Raw genomic sequence first — 14,651 nt, 5'->3', positions numbered from 1 at the left:
TTTGCTCTTGGAGCAAGAGAAAAAACTAAGAGGCGATTAAAATAAATCATTGAATCAGATCCTTACCAAAGAAGAGAAGGAAGCCCCACATCTAGGGGGAAGCTCTTGGGTGTGGCCTCGTCAGCTCCACTCCCAGCCGCCTGACACGCGAGAAGAGAAGCCGCCTCTTCCACCTGAGAGGGTCGGAGGAGGGGCTGACTGGAGGTGCGGCCCGCCGGCTCTTCGCCCGCTCCCCATTTTCCGACAGCCAGCCAGTGCTTGAACTTAAGGGACTCCGGGGAAGCAAAAAGGCCGGAGCGGCGGCGGCGGCAGCAGCCAGAAGGAGGGGCGGACCCTCCGCACATACAGCCCCTTCGCGCCCCCCGCCCCCCTTGGCAACAGCGCCGCTGGGACTCCGTCCAGATTTCCTTTCGGCTGCCTGTGGAGAGCCGCTTGGTTTCCTTGTCTCTCCGATGTGCATCGCGGAAAGCACTCAGGCGGGCTCCCGCTGAGGAGAAGGAGGAACTGCAGCGTTGCAACGGGAGTTTGCAGATTATGCTCACAAGCGGCGGCGGCAGCACCACCACCAGCAGCAGCAGGTAACTCCCGCCTTTCGAGGGGGAGCGGATTCCCCAGCAAGCGGTGCAGGAAGAGCACCCGATGCTGCTTTTTCTTCCTTCTTTTCTGTGGCTCTGCAAGCCAGGTGGTGGCCGGCCGGCGGGCGGAATCCCTCTCGGGGAGGTCGCTGGCCTCGCTGCAGCTTTGGCTCGGAGCGAAGTGATGCCGCTCTCCCTGCCTCGTGCCAGCGGGGTGTCCTGCTGCCCCTCTCCGCCGGGGTTTAGTTAGGGGGTGCGCGCGCGCGTTGCCCGGGCTTCGTCCGCGCTCTCCTCCTCCCACGTGTTGCGCCAGCCGGGCCTCCTCCGTCTTCCCGCGCTGGGGATCCCGCGGCCCTCCAGATGGTCGCTGGACTGCTGCAAACTCCTATCGCTTTCCTGACCATTGGCGGTGCCGATGGGAGCTGAGGTGACGTCTATCAACATCTGGAGGGCCGCAGGTTCCCTAGCTCAGTCCTAGGCACGTTTACTCGGCAGTAAATCCCGCGGAGTTCGGTAAGAGTGTCTACAATTGCAGCCTAATTACACCTACTGGAAAGTGCGTCCCCCTCCTGAACTGAAAGGTTCAGTTTTGCTAGTGAGTGACGTCCAGTGTCTGTAATGGGAGGTGCTGGGTCTGAAGAGACTGGGATATTTGCAACTTCTCTGAAATCCTACATGTGTGGAGCTGGTTTGATGGTAGTTACTTAGTAGGAAGGAAAAGGCACTCTGCATGTGTTCAGAGGCACTTCACCCTTTGCATTCTTGCTGAAATGCTTCCCAGGATAAGTGGTGGCAGCTCAGAAGAAGCCCTCTCTTCATCCATTTTCTTTCACAGTCTGCTTCTAGTTCTTGTCTGGTTTTGTCCTCACCTGTACACCAGCTGTTAATAGTGTAATTTTTTAAAAATAATAATTATTCTTCTCCTCGTGCATGTTCTCATGCAGCCAAAGGAATGTCAGCCCTCAGGCCACTCTAGGCAGGGAGTCCCTTCTGAATTCTATAATATGTTGCATTGTCAACCAGCTGTTAAGCCCCCTGGGCCTGTCCTTTTGACAGCTCGCCCCCATGGAGCAGGGAGGGCAGAGTAAATGGAAAAGGATGGAATATCTTTGCACTGGAATCACAAATAATTTTGCATCAGGGTGGCACCTTCGGATTGGGGATATCATCACAGCAACCCTACAAAGTAGATTAGATTGGTAATCTAGGGAGATTTACTGAGCTGAACAGGGATTCGCACCAGGTCCTCCTGATCCAACATTCTAGCCGCTGTACTTTGTGTGATGATTGCAGGGGTTGTCCTAGATGACCCTTGGGGTCCCTTCCAATTCTATAATTCTACGATGGTAAGCTCTCTCTCTCCCCCCCCCCCCGGTGGCCCATAATTTATATAACATTTTTTAAGGCTTGAGGCACACTGTCACCATTTATTCTCCTTTTACAGATTGGAAACTGAGGCTGAGGCCTTACCCAGATGGCCAATCAAAACACATGCTACCCATATTTCAGCCTTTGTGGGATTCTCCTGCTACAAGCCTCACATTAAAGGCAATGAAGTGATAGCCAATCCATGAATAAAATGTAGAGGTGTGGGAGCCATATTTTAACATCTGTGCAGATGTACCATTTGGCTATGGAAACAGAGGGAACAGCCTTCAAAGAACTAAGGAAATCCTCATTTTTAAAGCAAAAAGTACATGAAATAAAAGAGGAACACAGGAGGTTGACTTCTGCTAGGCCTGATTATTTGTAGTCCGGTACGTTGCTCGGTCCCAGTTCCTGCCAACCTAGTACTGTAGTTCGAAAGCACGTCCAAGTGCAAGTAGATAAATAGGTACTGCTCCAAGCAGGAAGGTAAACGGCGTTTCCGTGCGCTGCTCTGGTTCGCCAGAAGCGGCTTTGTCATGCTGGCCACATGACCTGGAAGCTGTACGCCGGCTCCTTCGGCCAATAATGCGAGATGAGCGCCACAACCCCAGAGTCGGTCACGACTGGACCTAATGGTCAGGGGTCCCTTTACCTTTACCTTACTGTCTACTGGCACAGGGTCTCCTGCAGACAGGGGTGTTCCGGGGGGGCAGGGGGCGGTCTGTCCCGGGTACCATTCCAAAGGGGTGTGTGTGACAAAATGCCGACCCCCCAATTGGCGGCACCCCCTGGGACGAGTGCCGCTCTGGGTACTGGAGCAGGTTGCTTCGCCTCTGCATGCAGAGGTCTTTCCCCATCATGTAATACTAGCTGGAGATGCCAGGGGTTGAGCCTGGGACCTTCTGCATGCAAACCACGTGCTCCACTACTGAGCTATGGCTCCACCCTCCATCCCATATACCAGGGGTCAGCAAACTTTTTCAGCAGGTAGCCGGTCCACTGTCCCTCAGACCTTGTGGGGGGCCAGACTATATTTAAAAAATAAATATGAACGAATTCCTATGCCCCACAAATAACCCAGAGATGCATTTTAAATAAAAGGACACATTCTACTCATGTAAAAGCATGCTGATTCCTGGACCATCAGCGGGCCGGATTTAGAAGGCGATTGGGCCACATCCGGCCCCCGGGCCTTAGTTTGGAGACCCCTGCCATATACCAATGCTGCAGGGTAGAGGGAAGCTTTGTTCACTATAATTAGAATGAATGCAATAACCTTTTTAGGTGGTGGTGTGAAAATTACATTTTTTCCTGTGATGTGACCAAAAAAGAATTAGAATCCAAGCTGCAGAGATGCAATAACTCTGCAACACATAAGGAACAATAATGCAGAAACAATAATGCATTTACTGTGGAAAGGACCCTGAAAGTTAGCGACTTTCCAAGACTTATCTTGTGGTTTGTGGCAGAGCTGGAATTTCAATCCGAGATCATATGCTGTCCACTGAATGCACTTGATCTTGCCAAGTCAAAAGCAGTTTCCTGAGGCTATGAATATTAGACCAAGGTGACCCACCTGTTCATGCATATTGCTTCCAGGATTCTAGGGGAAGACTGGAGTAACTAGCAGTTAGTTAGGCAAAGAAAGTGGAAGGACTCCAGAGTGATGCTCTGATTATTTGAAATAACTTTCTGGCATGGTTTTGCTCGATGTGGAAAGGGGAATCCCCATATTCCATCTAGAGGGTGGGTCCCATTCCTGAGTCCCTGCTCACTTTGGTTACTGATCTTGCATCTTTCAAGGTGCAGAAAGACTCGCACAAAACCCAGAGCTGCTCCCGTGAAGTATGCCTTGGCACCTGTTTTAACAGTAAAGTGTCAGATGAAATATGTGCCCAGGGGAAGCTTGGAGGCGAAAGGAAAGGAAAGGAAATCCAAGGAACTAGAAAACCTGGGAACTTAGGAGTAGAAGAGCAAAACAGGGAGCAAAAAGCAGCTGGAGGAGAGAGGGGCTGTGAAGGGCTGGGCAGCAGTGCCTAGGGTGGCAGGTTTTGCTGTCTGAACTCTGTACTGTACACACCTTTTGCCCCGAGGCTGAGATCTTTTCTCAGCTCCTGCAAAGCTTTTCAAAGACACTCATTTGTGAGCTTTGTTTGTCTTTCACAAGGGCTGCAGGGGATTAATCTGAAGCTGTGTGGTGAACATGGACTCCTCTGGATGAGCAGGACATGAAAGGGGTGGGAGACATAGAAAAGCACAGTTTTTACACTTATGCCTGAGTCTGTTCTGTCACACCTACACAGATGCATGTGCTCAGTCTGTTTTGTGTGTGCACAAAGCATCTTAGATAGTAATGCACACCATTTGCACGCAGTGAATCTCCTGACACTGCAGGCACTGTGATCTCCGGCACAGTTAGAATTGCATGTGGACAGTGATGTGTGTGCAACTTGCTGTGAGGCTGGCCCAAAAATTACTCAGGAGAACAACATAGTCCTGGCACTCTACTTGAGTCATGCATATGTCATTGTGTATAATGGTGCTTCCTCTTTGATGAGTATGCCTGGTATTAAAATGGAAAGAATCCCGAAATGTGTAAATGTGTGATACTTGGGAGCTTACCGGTAATCCCTTGGCATGAGAGAGAGCAGTTCCATGAATGGATCACCCAGCTTTATTTCCTTTCCTTTTTTCCCAAAAAGTGGCTTGGGATGCATTTAGTTTGGAGTAGGACTATGGGGCAGAGGGAGTTTTAACTCTTTGGCCCTGCACCAACCATGCAATGCAAATGTATCGCCTTCCTAAAACTGCTGTTAGCATCAGAGGGGGAAAACATACAGACACACAAATTGTACCTGTATCTCTTTCCCTCTGCCTCAGTGTGGTGTAGTGGTTAAGAGTAGTAGACTCCTAATCTGGGGAACCGGGTTCACGTCTCCGCTCCTCCACATACAGCTGCTGGGTGACTTGGGGTAGTCACACTTCTCTGAAGTCTCTCAGCCGCACCCACCTCACAGGGTGTCTGTTGTGGGGAAGGAAGGGAAAGGAGAATGTTAGCCGCTTTGAGACTCCTTCAGGTAGTGATAAAGCGGGATATCAAATCCAAACTCTTCTCTCCTCCTCCTCCTCCCACAGCTCCAATCCAAATTTGGGCATGGCTGTTTTTTAGAAGAGGAAAACCGCATTGGGACTTCTGTGACTGACAGTGTAATCCTATAAATTCTATTGAGTTCAGGGAGATTTACTTTCAGGAATATGTGTACAGGATTGCAGCCTGAATCTCCCAGTTTAGCCTTCTGGTGCTTCTGTAGGACGAGAGCAGTAAAGCCAGTGCTTGAAAAAATTTCAGACCATCTAAATTCTGAGCAACTAAATTCTGTGTTAAGAAAAGCTGAATTCTGTGACTAGTATGAATTATGAACATTTTCATAATTTATCCTATTCTCCTTAATTTGTTCTGTTGTTTTTCCCCTCTTGCGTGAAAAAAAAAATGGTTTTGATGGAAGCCCTTACCTCTGAGCACTGCAACTTTTGGCCAGTCACCTTCTGATACTTCAGTAAGCGTTTCCCACATTCCCTTGAGCATCTTTACAGTCAAAAGGGCTGGGAACTTGCAGTTTTTAAAAGGAAAGCTAAGTTTGTCAGCACATTCAGCCAAAGTTACATTTTCTTGCACTCTTGCAAAACCGCAGAGTAGGCACAGCACTGAGTAAAGCTCTCAGCGGCAAGCGTGGTTCTGCCTTGGCACATAGGAGACTTAGGGTAGTTCAAAGGGGGGAAAGTATTCAATTCTGCTGCTTACCTTTCTATTTTGACAGGGAAACTCTATCAAAGTGCGCTCCAAACCAGCTGAACAGCTATGCATTGACCCTGTTGCAAAAAAAAGGAGAAGATTGATATCTTTTATGCAACATTCTTTAAATGATCCAATCCAGTATAGCAGATGTGTGTTTGCAGATCTTGGGCTTGAAGGCTGATGACCATGGGTAGGCAAACTAAGGCCCAGGGGCAGGATCTAGCCCAATCACCTTCTAAATCCGGCCTGCGGACAGTCTGGGAATCAGCGCGTTTTTACATGAGTAAATGTGTCCTTTTATTTAAAATCCATCTCTGGGTTATTTGTGGGGCATAGAAATTCATTCACCCCCCCCCCCCAAAAAAATATAGTCTGGCCCCCCACAAGTTCTGAGGGACAGTGAATCGGCCCCCTGCTGAAAAAGTTTGCTGACCCCTGCTGATGACTGTGGCCTCATCTGCACAGTACAGTTAAAGCAGCATTATGCCACTTTAAACAGCCCCCCCGCCCAAGAACACTGGGAAGAGTGGTTCATTAACAGTGCTGAGAGTTCTTAGGAGATCCCCTGATCCCCTCATAGAACTACAATTGCCGGAGTGGTTTTGCAGTTAGTCCCTTTCCCCATGGAACCCCTGGGAATTGTAACTCTGCGACAGGAATGGGGAGTCTCCTAACAACTCTCAGCACCCTTAATGAACTACACTTCCCAGGATTCTTTGGGGGAAGCCATGACTGTTGAAAGGTAGGATGGTACTTCAAATGTGTAGTGCAGACAGAGTTTGTGGGGCATAATCCACAACACTGAAGAATGTCAATAGGCATTTTAGTTTGTCAGTCTTATTCCTGTTATAGCACAGCTGCAGATCTTGGGTTGCCATAGGCATCCCACTTACAATTAATAATAGTAAACTAAGCAAAAACAAAGTGCAAGGAGGCCTCTTGTCTGACTCTTCCAGGAGCGCTTGATTGCTGCAAAGTAGCACATAGCTGGCTAGGAAGTTGGTGGTCTTGGAATTGAGACAGGCTTCCAGGAGGTAGGGATTTCCAAGCTGTAATTGTACTGCAGGAGCTGAATGCAGCGCTATGATAATTCTCTGTGCAACTGACATCTCCAGAGTGCTAGCCCTTTCCTATTTATATGTCATACCAGGATTTTCATTCTGTTCTTTGGTCATCTCTTGTTAAGGTACTACATACCGGTACTTCCTCTAGGATGTTGCTGTACTATAGCTCCCATCATCCCTGAGCATTGGTCATGCCTTTATCATGCTTGCAGTCGGCAATACCAGTGTGGATGACTAGAACTTACCAGTGTTTATGACTAGAACTAGGGCTGTCGAGCAAGGTCTTGTAGGACAGCACTGATTTTGAAGCAACTTGCAACTGCTCTTGTTACGTTCTTGCCTCCTGAGCCATCGTCTTTTCTCTTGTTCTCTTTTACAGACTCCCACAATGAGAGGGGAGATGCTGTTCCTCACGGCGCTCCATGCCACGCTCTTTGCTTCAGCGCAAGTTATGGCTCAGAAAAGGGAGAGAGGTAGGTGGATTGTAACATGTGTAACACTACGGAATGGTTCCATAGCTCAGAGCACATGCTCAGCACCTGAAAGAGTTTGGGGGGGGGGAGAATCCTCCGCTGGAGACCTTTAGGGCCGCTATCAGTCAGAAGACCAGGGCTGGTCTGCTTCAATGTAAGGCAGCTTTGTGTCTTCCTCTGTGCGTGCTAAAACAACAACAGCGTGCTAAAACAACAACAACCCCCACACGGGTCCTTTGCAACTAAATGGTTGCACAAGCACAAGGATTAGCAGTAGCACAATGGTTCCCCCACCTCTCCTCCAACCCTGCGCACCCTGCCCCATACCCAAATCTACTGCAGAAGGTTGGAGGAACCCTCAGACTATATTTGGGAGAGAGAAAAGTAGGAGAATGTTCTGTGGTGCAAAGAGAAATCTTTGTTCTGATGGAACGTTGTCCTTAGCGCTACTTTGAATACAACACCTGCCAAAGTCTTGCCCAAGGATCTTAGTCTGCATTCCAACAAGAGAGAGTGAAGGGAGAGGAGAGGGTAGCAAAAAAAGGGAGGGAAGGGTGAAGGAATGGAATAGGAGGAGAGGTGATGCTTCCAGCACCACTCGGAGGTTCATGCTAAGGGTGAAGTTGGTTTGGCTGCATTGCCCTTCCGGAATGAAGATGGAGGTGGTGTATACATAGGTCTGACTCTCCCTGTTTACCAGAGACAGTCCCTGTTTTCTGATTTCTTTTTCCTGGTGAAGCATTATCTCTGCATTGCAACCTTTGGAAGATGACAAAGATGACTACTTGCAATGCACTAGGTCCTTTAGACACCAGGGAAGCTGTGAACAGAATAGAACTGCTTGCCATTCTAAGTTGTGCCTTCCCCATTCCTTTATCATGGGAATGCAAGGGACTTGGTGTTGTGGAAGCAACTCTTTTGCATGAGTAACCCTACTGCCTGCTGTGCCTCCATTTATTCATGCCTTGAGGAGAGCTGCGTTTTGCCTGCTGTGCCTCTGCCTATGTATCATTTGCATGTGTATCATTCTGATTTGAGCATTAAAACTTTTGGAAAGAATCAGCACCTGAGTTCATGGACTTTAGCTAGGGTGGGCCAGGATACCTGGTGTAAGCAGCAGTGAGGCCGCTGGTAGGAAGGTGGGCGCAAAGGTGCTCCTTCTCACCCATCTCTCCTGACCCCTTCCTGACCTACTTACAGTCTCCAGGCATTTAACACCCTGGCTTTGAAATAAGCTGGGATTTGTTAGGCAACTTTAAACCATGGTTTAATGCTCGCTTTTGGCCCTCAACGTCTTTAGAAGAATTCAACCATAGTTGCTAGCTCCTGTGTAACAGAAATATATGTTTATGTCATGAACCTGTCACACAGGGTACATACACACTGCTTGCACTACCTAGAGCTACCCACCTGTCAAATGTGTGAGTTTGCAAGTCTCCCTTCACTCCCATTTTAAACATCAAAATCTCTGGTCCAGAGGTTTCCCACCCTTACTACAGCATGACAAGCTGTTTGATGGTTCCAGTTATCTAACCACAACTTAACACTGATAATTGCTCTGGCTTTGCCTCAAGATAGTTTGCCAAAGGTTTTGTTTCATGTTGGAGTGTTTATTTTGCTGAGAAAAGTCCATTGCACTTAGTGACCTTTCCTCTTCCACCCTTTCTCATCCTTCTCTCTTGCCTGAGAGCTTCCAGATCAAAGATTAGCATGCAAATGTTCTTGGCTACCTATCTAAAGTTTCTCTGTTCACATTCATGTTCCATTCAGTATCCCATTGGTATCAATACTGTACACTCACTTTCTCTTGATATCCAAGAGTTTTAAAAACTGATTTTCCCCTTGAGGAGCATATTGTGGCTCCTTTGAGTAGAAACTGAGCATCTTATAGCTCCACTGAGGTGTCAAGGACTGGCTTCTCTGCAAATGTTTACAGATAGGCTTGCACTTTCCCATAGCACCTGGCAACAGGAGAAAAAAACTATTTAAAAAGCCATCTTCAAAAATGTTGGGCTCCACTCCCCAACTGCACGTCTGGGATGAAGCAAAGGAATTTACCATGGTCCCTTTGTTACAGAAAAAGACACTCCTCCTCTATTCACCTCCTAAATCAAATATCATGATTCTAGATAGCATTTCTTTCCCCACTTCAGCTGTGCCAGTTATTAAGCCAGGACTTGCTGTCTCCTCTTTCTCCTCCAATCCTTCCATAGGATGGAGACTTGGGAATTTAGAGGGCCAGTTGTGGACTTGATGCACAAAGAGGGAAATAATCCGTCACCCTCTTGGAATAGGAATGGTTCTGTCTGCCCCGGTGGGAGCTGGAGCTCCAAGCTATCTCTTTCTGATGACTTAACTCTAAAGGAATGCGGTGTGTAACTCCCAGTGTAAAGGACACCTGATTGGTGTGCAGATACATTTCTGTCTGCTTTGTGAGTGGCTGTGAATGGCAGCAGTGAATGCAATACCAACCTGAGAATACACAGCCCTTTCTCCAAAAGGCTTCTGGTACGGGCTTTTGGCCTGTATAGAAGCACGGTGCAAGGCTGGCCATACCCAGCCTCTGACCCCAAAATGGGATGCCTATCATGCTTCTGTATTTCACGTGACAGTGAACCATTTGAGCCATGGGTTGTTGTTTTACAGTGGTCTGCTCCAATGTCTACACGGCCGACATAGTGTTCCTGGTGGACGGATCCTCTAGCATTGGAAGAGCCAACTTCCAAATGGTCCGGAACTTCATGGAGGGGCTGGTTGCCCCTTTTGTCAACGTGGTGGGTGAGAGAGGGGTGCGCTTTGGAGCTGTGCAGTACAGTGACGAACCCAGGTGAGTCCCAGCCTCTCTGTCCTCCAGCAGTATTTGCAGGAGCTGCAAATTCATGGTAGATGGGTCTGTCCAATGGCTGCGACTGTCAAATCGGACCTTTCTGATTAGAGGCAGTGTATTGCTGAATACCAAGTGCTGAGGAGGAAAAACAACAAGGGAGGATCCTTGCCTTCGTCCCGTGCCCATAGGCTTTCCAGAGGTGCCTGATGGATGACTGTTAGAAAGAGCTTGTGAGCTGGACCAGACTAGCCCTCAGCCTGATCCAGCAGGGCCTTTCTCATAGAGCAGGTGGCTAACTTGTGACCCTTCAGGTCTTTGTAGTTGGACTCCTATCAGCCCTAATCTATATGGCCCTCTGGGATATATAGTCTGGGATGATGGAAGTTAGAATCCATCAACATCTGGATCTGGCACCCCTGTCTTAAAGGCTTCTATAGAATAGCCTTCCTCCAACCTGTTGGATGTTGTTGGACCCCAACTCCCCTCAAACCTAGCCAGCCAATGGCCAATTGTTGAGGATGATGGGAGTTTCAGACCAACAACATCTCAAGTCCACCATGTTGGGGGAAGTGTTCTAGAGCTTTCCATTGTCATCGTGTAGATTTTTGCTCAAAGTTCTCTGCGTTCCTGCAGTATGATCCTCACAATGCCCAAAGGAGAGGGCACTTCTTATTCACAGAGTTGACTAATTTAATAGAACTTCCATAGAGAGCTTCTTTTCAATTAGGCATTTGGCTGGTTAACATTATATGGCCTTTTAAACGTGTCTGTGGGAGGAGGAATATTAGTTTGTTTTGCCTTGTGGTCTTTGGATGAAGGGCATTATACAAATTCAGTAAGTAACGGTGATAATAGTAATAGCTTAAGCTGGCTCTAAAAATGGCTGGGGTATCTTTTTTTCACTTTCAAACCCCCACCCCTTGAGACTTTAGCTCTTTGTTCAAATATAAAAGAAACCTGGATTCACAGCATGGCCTCATTTTCCTTTTCTGAAGAGCCAACCATTCCACTTACACCTGGAGAAACACCTTAAGAGCACCACTGGGAATTTCTGAAAAACTCTTTGGTGATGCACAAAGAAGTAGTGGCTTATTCAGTGGATTCCACTCAAGAGATGGGCTGGCAGGTCCTGTGACTTCTGCTCCTGCCTCCTCCCCTGACCTTTCCTTTCGTTTTGACCCCAGGACTGAGTTCACGTTCTCCACATACCGCAATGGGACAGCGGTGATGAGGGCTGTCCGAGAGATGGCCTACAAGTCTGGGAACACGCGGACAGGGGCAGGCTTTCGCCATGTGGCAGATAACTTCTTCGGAGCCGGTCAGATCCGGCCTAATGTTCCAAAGGTACCATGAGAGAGTTTCTTCCGCTAGATCAGAGAGAAGGGTGGCTGGATGGGTGGGAAGTCAATGGACAAAGCAGCAGGGTAATATGCTGGTGGGACTTCTTAGCCTCCTGGTGACCTCTCTTTTGGGTTCTGGCACTGTTGGAGCATGCATGTTATGAAGCCGAATAATTAGCTATCACCGTCTTTGGGAAGGTTGAGAGAGACAGAAGGGGCGGGAGGCTACCCCCAGGCTATGATGATGCACATTCCCTTAAAATAGGTCGCATGTGGCAACCCCTCACCATTCCCCCTGCATCTGAGCCACCCAGCTTAGGTGAAGGATCCAAAAAGTTTGCACCAATGTAAATTCAGAAAGAGGCACTTTGCTACAACTCCTTGTTGAGGGTACCTCCATGGCTTATAACTTTCCCTTCTCCGCATCAGATCTGCATCCTCATCACAGATGGAAAGTCTCAGGATGAAGTCGAGGGGGCAGCTGCAAAGCTGAAGGATCAAGGCATTAAAGTCTTTGCTGTGGGTGAGTGGCTACTGCATTCAGGTCCCACGAGAGATTGGGACCCAGGAAGGACAGCATTCGTGAGAACTTCTCCCTTCCTCCATCCCCCATACAGTCGTATCTTCCGGTAATCTCTGGCTCCTTCACCCTGCCGCTGGTTCTCTGTATGAAAAAGCAGAGCTCGGTGGGTGATGCTGGTTAACATACCAGCATCACCTACATACCAGTTCCTACTTGCCACATGAGGAGGCCTAGGTAGGGAACAAGTACTTTGCAAGCAGGTGATGAGCCTCCTAGTTTTGTTATCCCTGGCAATCTTCCCTCTCACAGAAGGCACATGCACCTGGGGTGAACATGTGGAAGTGGTTGGCTATTGTGAGAGCAGGATGCTGGATTAGATGGGCCATTCGTCTGATCCATCAAGGCTCATATTATGCTTTTAACATTTTCAAAAAAAAAACTAATAAGAAACTTTTTAAAAAAAAATAAACCCCAAATGTTCTATCTCAACAGTGGATTAATAAATCACATATGATCACAGCTGTCAAGTTCTCCCTTTTTTAAAAGGGAAATTCCCTTGTGCTGAATAGGCGTCCTCGCGAGAAAAGGGAAAACTTGACAGCTATGCATATGATTTTGAATGTTGAACACGTGCAATTGTCCCTTCTTCAACAAGCCATGAAATATCTTGTGTTGCAGTGTTGGCTGCATCGTACAATGCTAGCCTGTTTGGGTCCATTACAATTAGGAGAGAAATTGGCACAGTCCTTGTGAGGGTTGCAGGCACTGTCTGTACAGCAGCCCTCTACTTAAAGTGCTCACATGGTGGCTAGGGGAGGGCTGTAGCTTGGTGGTAGAACATCTGCTTTGGATGCAGAAGGTCCAAGTTTCAGCTCCTGGAATGAGAGGAATTGAGGAATGAGAATCTCCTCTGTCTGAGACTAGAGAGTAGCTGCCTGCTCATTGTAGGCAATAATCATCTGCCCTTCACTGCAAACAATACTGAGCTAGAGTGACCGATATTCAGATTTCCTATGTTCTTGCCTTAACCTGTAATCAAGGGCCATTATGTATCCAGGACTGTGCACAGAGAGGACCCAACACTCCAGTGCATGGAAAAGACAGAGGGTTAGGAAACCACAAATGTAGGTCTAAAGGTGGTTGAAGACAATTGCTACCAGAGTCCTCTGTTTCCCACTCAGGCATCAAGAACGCGGACAGCAGCGAGCTGACCAAAGTGGCTTCCACCCCCACAGAGGATTATTTCTTCTTTGTCACTGACTTTAAAATCCTCTCAACTCTCTTGCCGCTGGTGTCGCGGAGGGTGTGCACCAGCACCGGAGGCATCCTACAGCCGGCAGGTAAAAGGTTCGGGGTGGGGTGCAGGTGCCGCTCGGCTTTGAATGCTGCTTCGGTCCTGATTCTCTCTCTCTCTCTCTGGCAAGGGTTGCAAGGGGTTAATTCCCAGCCTGCCCTGTTTCCATGGAAATGCATCAGCAAATCCTGGAGGAAGCTCCTGATCTAATCAATGTGATACTCCACCAGGAACCCTGACCTAAGCTCAGTGTTGGTTTAACCTCACCCTGCGGGTGGGTAGCATTCAATCTTCTTACCCTCCAGTGCTTGCTGGTGTCAACATAAGTTGCTCATCATTCTACAAATCCTTTCAGCCTTTTTTTGTGTGTGTGGGTTGGGGGGGGGGAGAGGGAGGAACTGCTTTTCTGAAATTCCTGGCCTTTGCTCACCTTACCTTCTGGGCCTGTGGTGAGCTGCATGTGCTAGCAAGGATCTTGATTTATTCTCTCTGTTTCCTCCCCTCCACTTTAAGGTACAGAGACATATGGTGGCCCCTCGAATTTGGTCTTCCTGGAGCAGGGAACAGATATGCTGAGGATCCGCTGGACGGCGGCTGGTGGTCCTGTAACAGGCTACAAAGTCCAGTATGTGCCTCTCACAGGCTTGGGGCAGCAAATAACAGCTGAGATGCAGGAGGTGAGCCTTCCCCTTTCAGTGCAGTCCTAGGTGTCTTTACCTAGCTGTAAATCACAAAAGGCAGGCTAATCCTAACTCCCTGCTGATGGGGACCCTGTGGAGTGGTGGGAGCCAGCACCACACCCACAGCCTGGCCACTCATGGCGGGGAAAGGGCAGGGAAAGCCTGGAGCGGATGCATGGAATGGGCCCAACTCCAACCCAGTGCTGGCTGTGAGAGCAGCTTGGGAGCCAGCAGATCCCGGACTAGCTCAGTCCTTCTCTTGGAACACCCTGTTTTAGCGCTTTCTGGATACTGCCAGCAGGTTTTTCCGCCTGGCTGCATGTTTGGCAGGCAGAAGCGGGGAAATCTGCGCTGACAGAGTGACACTTGTGTCTGTCAGTCCACCGGCAGCAACCAGAAAGAGGCCAGCTCAGCTGGCAGAAGCGAGCCAAACAACATCTCTGTTCAGTCCAAGCCCTCCTCCCCAAGCCCAGTGTAAGGAAGGCTTAGATTGTAGCTTAAAACATAAATGATGCATTTTATGTTGTTACCCCTGCCCTCCGGAGGTTTAAACCTAGGGTTGATTAGGAAGTAAATGTTGCAGATATTTCAGTCCAGCCATCCCTACATATTGCCATCTTCCCTGGGGTGGGGGGGGGGAATGAAATGGCTTCAGAATTTATGGAAATTTTACTTTTTTAAGCACCCAGGAATAAACTTGACCAGAGCTGT

General features: G+C 48.5%; 1 protein-coding gene across 6 annotated transcripts in view; it reads left to right on the top strand.

Annotated features, from left to right (window-relative positions):
• Nucleotides 1-236: 236 nt before the first annotated feature.
• Nucleotides 237-14,651, top strand: part of COL7A1 (collagen type VII alpha 1 chain) — a 119,854-nt gene continuing 105,439 nt past the window's right edge. For 5 of the 6 annotated variants that reach the window (XM_060271416.1, XM_060271414.1, XM_060271413.1 and 2 more), the window contains exons 1-7: nucleotides 237-578; nucleotides 7,183-7,276; nucleotides 9,923-10,103; nucleotides 11,288-11,447; nucleotides 11,873-11,966; nucleotides 13,148-13,306; nucleotides 13,774-13,937. In XM_060271416.1, the coding sequence (XP_060127399.1) occupies nucleotides 7,192-7,276; nucleotides 9,923-10,103; nucleotides 11,288-11,447; nucleotides 11,873-11,966; nucleotides 13,148-13,306; nucleotides 13,774-13,937 (843 nt within the window). In that variant the 5' untranslated portion in view covers nucleotides 237-578; nucleotides 7,183-7,191. The other variant, XM_060271418.1, reaches the window with a different exon arrangement.

Source organism: Zootoca vivipara, chromosome 2, assembly GCF_963506605.1.
Source record: "Zootoca vivipara chromosome 2, rZooViv1.1, whole genome shotgun sequence".
NCBI lineage: Eukaryota > Metazoa > Chordata > Lepidosauria > Squamata > Lacertidae > Zootoca > Zootoca vivipara.
Note: the sequence above shows the minus strand (reverse complement) of the source record. Positions and strands in the feature narration are given on the sequence as shown.